The sequence below is a fragment of the Desmodus rotundus genome, chromosome 10 (genome assembly GCF_022682495.2).
Source record: "Desmodus rotundus isolate HL8 chromosome 10, HLdesRot8A.1, whole genome shotgun sequence".
Lineage (NCBI taxonomy): Eukaryota > Metazoa > Chordata > Mammalia > Chiroptera > Phyllostomidae > Desmodus > Desmodus rotundus.
Genome location: NC_071396.1, coordinates 73,642,670 through 73,651,611, shown reverse-complemented (window position 1 = coordinate 73,651,611; position 8,942 = coordinate 73,642,670). Strand labels below are relative to the sequence as shown.

At 48.9% G+C, this 8,942-nt stretch overlaps 1 protein-coding gene across 2 annotated transcripts; it reads left to right on the top strand.

Moving 5' to 3' along the window:
* The first annotated feature begins 1,149 nt into the window (after positions 1-1,149).
* Positions 1,150-8,533, top strand: ADCYAP1 (adenylate cyclase activating polypeptide 1). 2 transcript variants are annotated; one of them, XM_053913457.2, is made up of 6 exons: positions 1,150-1,754; positions 2,070-2,180; positions 4,355-4,498; positions 4,948-5,046; positions 6,143-6,283; positions 6,751-8,533. In XM_053913457.2, exons 2-6 carry the CDS (start codon positions 2,071-2,073, stop codon positions 6,866-6,868), a joined length of 612 nt encoding a protein of 203 aa, XP_053769432.1. In that variant the 5' UTR covers positions 1,150-1,754; position 2,070; the 3' UTR covers positions 6,869-8,533. The 2 variants fall into 2 exon arrangements, with proteins under 2 accessions (XP_053769432.1, XP_024436227.1); XM_024580459.4 differs by having other exon boundaries at positions 6,143-6,832.
* The last annotated feature ends 409 nt before the right edge of the window (positions 8,534-8,942 follow it).

Genomic DNA, 8,942 nt, shown 5'->3' with positions numbered 1-8,942 from the left:
CTTCCCACGTCATTTTCAGTTAAAAAAATAATTTACAGTTCCCAGTAGAGGGATTCCTGTTAGGAACCCTCAGCAAGTGAATTTGTACTGGGAATCTTCATGCTTTACCAGTATGTAGGCATTTCTCTAAACAAACTTCAGTTGTAAATAAAGGGGAAAAACATTTCTCACTCTAAAATTCTTAAAAGTTGAATTTTTGTAGAAAGCACAATCTCACAGTTTCAATTCTTCAAATCGGTAAGAGCCACAGAAAGTGTGAAAGTGTCCAAACAGGTCATTTAGAACTCCAAAAGCCAGGACTAAGAGGAGACACAGAATGCCCTATGTTGAAATCTAAAAGGGTCGGACCATTCTGAGCTTTATGGGCATTTATGGATACTGCAAGAGGGGAGCATATCTGAACAGAAGGGTATTTGGGCAATGAATTGCCACATTAATGGTGTGACTGCCAAATACTCAGATTTAGAGGCTGTGATGAAAAACTGAATCAGGGGCGATTTTCAATGTTCATAGCATCTGTGACCAGACAGGTCCAGCACTCAGAGCCACGCTCTGGATGCAGCCTTAATCAATCTACTCGCAGCCAGACTGTCAAGACAGCAGACTCATTAGCAATTTACTGAAAATCCTGCAAGACTTCCCTTTAAAAACCAAACGACTTCCACATAATTGTCTGTCTGAAAGAACATATGCAAGAAACTAGATCTAAATTAAATTTATTAATAGGAGAGCTTGATGGTGCTTAATTCCAGAGACCAGAACTCTGATTGCTAGGGCTTGATGAAAAGTAAGTAGAAATAGTAGGAATGTCGTTAAAGATGACATTTGCCATGCCCGAAGTTCTATGAATCCTTTAACCGTCTTTGAGAAACGGGAAAAATTGAAAACCATCAAAATAATTGGACTTCTTAAAAATTGGATTGTATGAGTGAAAGGTGTTTATGAGAAGTGGATGACTCCGGATCTTATCATCCAAGAGGCCAGCACAGAATAGTTAATATGTTCCTTGAGGGACTAGGATGCTGACGTCTTTTTCTGATACCCGATCATTGCGTGACTGAAAAGAAAAAAAAAAAAAAAGGAAGTCATTTCATGAGCGCAACAGTGCAACAAAATATTCTGTACTTAAAGGCCATAGGCAGACAGATGTTGACAAAGAAGTCTTTTCTAAAACCATGTTTAGATAGATTTCTGCCCACTGCATATATAAGTAGGAGCAGAAGGCCGGTCACCTCTGTATCCACTGGCAGCAGCAGCAGAAGCCGCAGCTTCAGACGCAGCCAGAGGGACTTCAGAGCAGAGAAGGCGCTGCCGACTCGCGCCGCTGCCTGACCGGGCGGCTCCCTCAGACGCCGTCTTCACCTTGGCCCTCTCTTTCCTTCCTCTCCTTCTTCGACTTGCTCTCTTTTCCTTAATCACGTACCTTCTGTCTCCTGGTGGACTTAGGCCACTTTGTCCTCCACCCCCACTTTAGCTCGTCGCCTCCTCTTCTTCCTTCTACATCTCTCTCCTCGCCCCGTTCTCTCAGTATCACGCTCCCTTCTAGTTCTGCGCGTCTGCAAACTTTTGAACAGAATACTGGCCTCAGCAAACAAGTCCTCCAGCTCCTCCTGCCGCTCCTGTTCGTTCCTGCGGCTTCTGCTCAGACACACAGACCAGACGGCGATTCCTTTTGGGTCGTGATTCCAGCGCAGAAACTTGGAGGAACCCTTTGATCGCCGTCCTACTTGGCAGCAAACCCTCTGCTAGCGGCGGTAAGAGTTGAATGGTAAGGGGGTGGGGGAGTCTCACAAATCAAACGGCTCACTTGACTGCTGATTCTTTTGCCGGCAGGAGGATACTAGTTAGCTTTCCTTCGCACCAGGTCTGGCGAATTTATATGTATAAATTTTCTAACTACATATAGCAGCAAGGAAGTGGCAGGGCGAGCTCGGGCTGTCACCGAGGGGTATTCAACACCGGGAGCCTCCCACTCAGTCCCTCCCCCAGCTCCGGGAGTTCTTGGGGCTGGAAGGTGGAAGGCCAGGGAGATTCTGACGGCTGTGTGCCCTCTTTCCCGATCTGCACAGAATGACCATGTGTAGCGGAGCAAGGCTGGCCCTGCTGGTCTACGGGATCATAATGCACAGCAGCGTGCACTGCTCACCTGACACCACCGGACTCCAGTTCCCTGGGATCAGGTAGGTGCTGGCTGTCGGGATGAATTGAGGCTGAGCTTCTCTTCCCCCGACACCTCCTCTTGTTGTCCTCCTGGGGTTCCTCCGTCCCGGCTGTGACCACTAGCCCTTGCGCTCCAGAGCGCCTCCGCCGCCTGCCTAGGTCGGGCGGCGGGTCCCTGGCCTCCGCTCAGCCCAAGGGCCCGGCAGACTCCACTTCGGCTTGGCGCCCCTCCCCCAGCCCAAGGCAGCCAAAGGTCCCGGGTGGAACAGGCGATTCTTCTGGCTGGAGAAACCTATCCACCTCCAGCCCCGCCCGCGGGAGGAGGGCAGGGCATGACCCAGAGCTTGACTTCTTTTTCCTATTCTCTGCTGGAGTTAGGAGAATCTCGGCTCCGGGAGCCAGGTTGCAAGGCTGAGCGTGAAGCTCCCAGGGACTTTGTTTTGTTGCAGCTTGTTCCGCACGGTCTTGGAGGGGTCTCCCTCACCTCAATTCAAATTCTTTTCCCTGGAAGAGCTTTCTCTCAAGTGACACGTTCTCCAACTGCATTTTGAGTCTCAGGCTGTCTTGGGGAGGAGGAGTGTTGGCTGGTTATGGTTGAGGAAAAGCGATTCGAGAGAAGGAAAAACGAGAATGAGTCTGCGAGGGAGGGGGAGAAAACCGGTGCAACGGATGCAAGGAAAGAGTAAGGAAAAGCAAGTAGGCAGGCGGGATCAGGGCATCCCTGATCGCCCCAGGGGGAGCAACCCAGGCCTTTTTCTTAATACTGGCTTCTAGTCAGTCGGGTTCCCCGCCTCAGCGCCAGAGTACTCCACGGGCCAGCCAGATAGTGTAGGCTCGCTTTGCAGAGCTGCGTTCGCGTCTGGCGGTGCACCCGGCTCCTGGCAGCGAGGAGCGCGAATTACGCCTGCAAAACTGCTTCTCGGAGCTGTGCCCCAAACCGCACCACAGGGGCCGCCGACCGCTGATGTGTCCCGAGAGATAGGTTCTGCTTTCTGCATTAGGACGCCAGCATCTGGGTACTGGGACGGTGGAGATGGCCAGCAAGACCCGGGGGCTCTGGCCACCGGGTAAGGGCAGAGCCGCGTCGCCTGGGAAAGGCTGGGTGCGAGGCGGCGGAGGGATGTGTTTGCCTTGCCCTTACCTCTACGGGGATGAAGGAAAGGCGAGCAGAGTAACGAATTGTGACTCTGATCCCTCCCAGAGAGCGGGACTTGACCCTGCCGCTTTGCGAGTCTCTCCTGCGGCCCAAAGGAAGCCGTTTTTGTTTTAACCCACCTCTCCCCGATCTTTATCTAGGCTAGAGGCGGTAGGCAGGGCGACTGTGAGGCCGCTGCGCTCCTGATGGCTCTCGGTCCCTGTCGACTATTTTATTTTTTATTTTTTTGATACCTAAGTTTGAGATGGGGTCCCGTCGCCCCGCCATCGTTAACAGATTATTGAGAACTATTTATTTACTGTACTTAAAAGCCCCATTTCACCCCCAGCTATTTTCAAAGGCCCTTTGCCTGGGCGAGAGCCAACGGAGGGCACGGACACGCAACAAAATGAGCCGCCGCCAAACTTACTAAGTTTAGAGGCATTTGTTATTATACGTGTTCCTGCCAGATCTTCTGCGGCCTAAAATAGAAGCTGGAGGTTCTCCGTGACCTACATCTGCGCGGGGAAGGGCTCCCCTGGGCTCGGAAGCTAGGTGGGGGTGGTTGTCGGAGTTGGCAGCTGTACACCCCATCCATCCACCCTTTCCGTTTCGCTCCTGGCCCCCCCCCCCCCATCGGGTCTTCGGGTTGGCCAGAGCCTCCTCTCCTAGGGCCTTTCGCGTCCCCGCCTGCTGCTGCTTGTAGGGCACCAGCACCGCAGCGGGGCGGTCCTTTTCGGAGGCCAGGTGTCCGGGGTCGGCGGAGACGCCTCGGCCTCCCAGTGCCGGCTGAGGCCGCGGCGCTGCTGGACTACCCTTCACCCGCAAAAGGAGGCCTGGGAGAGCCGCCTCGCGGGGTGGGACTTTCGTTTGGATGAGGTTTCCTCCTCCTTACCCCAACCCCCACCCCGTCCGGGGAGAAGAGGCAGTTCTCCGTGGGAGAACTTTGGGAGGAAGAAAAATCAGAACGAGCCCACTTTTTTTTGCGGGGGGCGGGGCTCGCACAGTCGAGGAGACACTTGTGCTGACCACTGGTTCTGCCCCCGGATACCCGGGCAGGTCGGAGAACGACGCGTATGACGAAGCGTACGACGAGGACGGGAACCAGCTGCAGAACTTCTACGACCTGGAGCCGCCGGGCATGGAGAGCCCAGCCTCTGCGCCCCGGGAAGCCGAAGTGCTCAACCACCCGGGCGAGATAAGGTACTAACCGCGCCTCGGGACTGAGGGTGGGAGGGGCAGCGTTTTGGTCCACCCCGTAAGTTCTTTTTCCTAAAAGCCTTCAAGGCTCTCTCCTTCCTGGTTCCCACATCAGCGACAGAAAATTAGCAGCCGACCAGGCTGTGTGAACAGGAGGGCCGCGTGGTGACCGAAAGGTCTGTGGACAAGGGAGGGCAGTGAACGCGCGCCCAGCCGGTGGGGAGCCCAGACTCCACACTTCCCACCCAGGAGGGCAGGAGGAACTTCTGCTCCTGGCAGTCATTCACGGGAACATCCCAAAAGAGTTACTCGGGAGTTCTAGGCCTCTGGGGGTATCGTGTCAGCCTCCCAGAGCGCCAAGGTAGGGGGTGGGGGGCGTGCCCAGCGGGAGACGTGGGCAGCCACTATGGGCACAGGCGGTGATCCTGGGGTGCACTTTGCTTCCCCGTTAGCGACGTCGCTCACGTGATCCTTAACAAGGCCTACCGCAAAGTGTTGGACCAGCTGTCCCGCAAGAAATTACTGCAGAAGCTCGTGGCCAAGGGTGTGGGGTAAGAGTTGGCGAAAGAGTTAACGGGCGCGCGATGGCGCGCGTGCGCCGGGGTGGGCCACTGTTGCGAGCGCGCGCGGGGTGGGCGGTGCGGTCCTACGTTCTGCGTGCACGTGGGGCCAACCGGGGGTGAGTGTGCACCCCAGGGTCTGCGGCGTGTGCGGGGCGAGTCCTCGGCCACGCGAAGATGCCGAGGTAGCACTTGAAATTTGGCGAGAGAGCTCGGATTCGGGAGAGAAAAGGAGAGGGCAGGAAAACCAGGTAGTTTGATATGTTTTGAATGTAAAAGAAAGAAAGAAAGAAAGAAAGAAAGAAAAGAAAACCAAGTAGCCCCGCAGTTATTCAAAACATTCAAGCTTCGCGGGACGATTTGCTGTAATTTTCTCTAAGCTTGACTTAATTTTTTTTTTCTTTTCTTGTAAATCGGACTCGAAACCAGCAAACCCTCAAATTTGGACATTTAGGAAAACAAACAGTTTTTGCTCGTGCCAGACATACCCAGAGCAAAGGGCTGGTGTGTAGCATCTCTCAGCAGAAGGCAGCATTTTAATAAAGCCCACGGGGAAACAGATTACATTTTTTGTAATGAATAATTCATGTGTTGAAAGATATTGCCTACAGTCTGTCGACTTGTATTATTATCACGTTTTCCAACTTAGCATGCGAAGGGAGAGTGCTTGTGCCTGACTAGGTAGGAATTTCGGGATCCGTGTGAACTCCATGGCAGCAGCCGACGTGGCGTTTAGGGGTTTTTCGTTATTTTCTGTTAGGACAATTCAGCGCAAACGGGCGGACGGGATGACCATATCTCATGGACGGAAGTTAGGCTTCAATTAAGGGCATTTGGCTAGGACCTCATACTGGGCCCCTCCTGTAAGGACGTGGTGCCGGGAAGTCCTCGGTGGGGAGGGAGGAATGAAGGTTTCCGTCGCCGCTCTCCCTGCGGCTCTTACTGGCAGGGAAGGCGATGCGGAGGTCAGTGAGAGCCTGTGCCCTGTCTGCAGGCTCCTGCGTGGGGTGGGGCCCGCCTGCTCCCCGCAGCTATTGAACCTGTGTCTCCCGCCCTGCCACCCTCTTCCCGACCCCTGTCCTTGCAGTGGGATTCGAGGCGGCGACACCAAGGACGGCTCAGATCCACTCTCCAAGCGCCACTCAGACGGAATCTTCACAGACAGCTACAGCCGCTACCGGAAACAAATGGCTGTCAAGAAATACTTGGCTGCAGTCCTAGGGAAAAGGTATAAACAAAGGGTTAAAAACAAAGGACGCCGAATAGCATATTTGTAGCGATGAGTTACCAGCTACCCTGTGTATACAGCCCTGACACAATGAAAAGTCATTTTTCCCAACAAACTGAACAGTCATCGCTCATGTGTTCTATCCAAACATGTATTTATGTATGAAGTGAAGCCATTAAATGAATATTTTGATAATAATATTGTTTTTCTTTTTACAAAGCACTAGAGAATGCACAGATATACTTTGTGGACCAATTATTGATATATATTATAAATATATATATTTAAGAATATATATAAGTATAATAGAGAGCAGTTCATACCAAGTGTGCACAAGGATTGAAAATTTACCTGAGCTGTTTATGTATTTATATAAAGTAGATAGAAAAATAGACAATCATTGTTTTGAATATTACTCCTATTTTTGTAAACTGGAATTAAAAGGATAGTATTTTTATCCACAACAGGCCTGAAGATATTAATACTGACCATTTGCTACTGTACATAAACAATGATGCCCTGCTCCAGGGAGATTTTGAGGTAATGATTTGGAAGAATTGCTATAGGACGTTCTTTTCACAGTGAGTCTCTGGGGCAGGCTGCTTCAATCCCACCCCAACTCAACTAGGCATTGTCCCTCTCACCGGGTGACAATTCTAATACTTATGCTTTCTTTGATTCTACTTTTATATGTATTTGTCTCTCTTCAGACTCTTAGCCCAGAAGGAAATTCTCCCGAGAAAACAACAGCTCTATCTAAATTATGCTTCTCCCCAGAGTTCATACCATTCCCTGGGGCAAGAGCTGGGAGATTGTATAGAGAAGGGAGACTTGGGTAGGAAGCTCCCTTTTCTGTACTTCCAGGAAACCCAATACCCCAAGGTTAGGACAATTGGAACAAAGTGAAAGAAATGCAGGTGTACTGGAAGAGGCGGAGCATAATGCAATAGGAGGAGGACCCTGGAGAGGGACTGTTCTGGGGCTGCCTCAGCTCTAGGATGCTGGGGCTAAGCTGAGTCCCCACCTTAGGTCTCCAGCCTGACTAACTGGGTGCTGGGTGTTGGAAATGGATGCAAAGTACAATGTGTTTTTCTCCAGTGCTGTCCATGCTTCTCATCTTGTGAAATGGCCAGGATCCTCCCCTTTGAACCCTGCTCTGTAGGAGCCACCCTTTTCTTTTGTGGTTTTTCTGAAGACTCCTCCTTCCTATCCTCCTGCACTGTTTAAGTTCATTTACCATTTTCCATTCACTTCTCTTAAACTTGTGAATGTGTCTTACTTTTTTGTTGTTTGATGCAAGCACTTATTGTAAAGTTTAGGAAACCCTATGTAGTTATCACTAAGTAATGATGCACTAAATATGAATCTTTGTTTCTTGTTTATTGAGTTTGTAGGTAAAATGTATTTTTCTACATTATGGCTTATTGCTTAGTAAAATTTATTTCATAAAACCAACCTTTGTCATATCAGAATGTGTAGTGTTCACATGTTGCTCAGTTTTATTGACTGATAAATCATTTAAACCTCATCTTATGTATGAGTACTATCTTATATTTGTGGTCAAGTGTAAGGTAAGCAAGCTCCAACAGACTCTGAGAACTTCCCTTTGTATCCCTTCTTGGCTACAGAAAGCATGTTTGTCTGTTTCCTATCAATTTCTTGAGCATATTGAGTAATCTCTACAAATAAAAGAATCGGCACCCAACAACAAGATCAAGCAACAACACGCAAACCAGCCAAACTCCCAAATTTCAGACACAAATTCTTTTGGGAAAAAAAATAAAGAAGAACGAGAAAAGATTAAACATTAGCTTATAAAGTTTAAAGGACCTTTCCTTTTTCTTTATGGATTTTATCAGTATGAAGTCATAAATCAAAGAAAACAGAATTGGATTTGCATTCCCAGGCGGGATGGATGCTGCCAGGAGATCACATTGCAAACAGTGAAAGCACAGAGGCATTCGATCTATGCCTGAGTCCTGTGTACGGGATCAATCTTTCTTTAATTCTGCAGTCTCCTCAGGCAATGTGACACGGGGACGCAGTTTGCAGCTGTAGTGCCTTTCTTCGCCTTTTAAATCGCCACGAATCACAGATGGCTATTTAGTGGCCCTACAATGCTGCAACACATCGGCTTGCATTTTAGTCTTAATTATTTGTTTCTTGGATATTGGGCAGACTTTTCTGTATATGTGTCAGCTGTTAGTGGTGAAATAGGGCTCTAGTTAACCTTTTATTTATGAAGTCTAATTTAGTGTTTTTGTGGCTAGTTGCAAGCATTTACAGTGATCATCCAGTTTAATCTTTTGTATACTTTTTAGAAATGCCAAGAGCCTTACTAACCTGGAGCAGGTTTATGATATATAGTGATAATTTAGGTAGATGTTAGTCTTGAAGCTCTTATTTTGTGTGCAAATGATTATAAAAGACATCTTAACCAAGTATTATTACACACATGATATCTATAACTAGGACTTTGATAACTGTTATATAAAGTGTGTGAAATTTGTATGAATAAATTTTTGTAAACAATGCACCTTCGTCTAATGTTTGGAGAAAAAAGAGATGAGGAAATAACTACTTTAAATCTCTTAAAGTATTATATTTTCTTTACCAACCATAAGGATTTTCATGTCTGGAATATATATTGATCTAAGCA

Excerpts from the sequence above, each read along its gene's own strand:
- ADCYAP1 (XM_053913457.2), top strand. The coding sequence starts at position 2,071 with ATGACCATGTGTAGCGGAGCAAGGCTGGCCCTGCTGGTCTACGGGATC. Across the intron at positions 2,181-4,354 it reads CTCCAGTTCCCTGGGATCAG|GTCGGAGAACGACGCGTATG; the intron begins GTAGGTGCTGGC and ends ATACCCGGGCAG. Across the intron at positions 6,284-6,750 it reads GCTGCAGTCCTAGGGAAAAG|GCCTGAAGATATTAATACTG; the intron begins GTATAAACAAAG and ends TATCCACAACAG.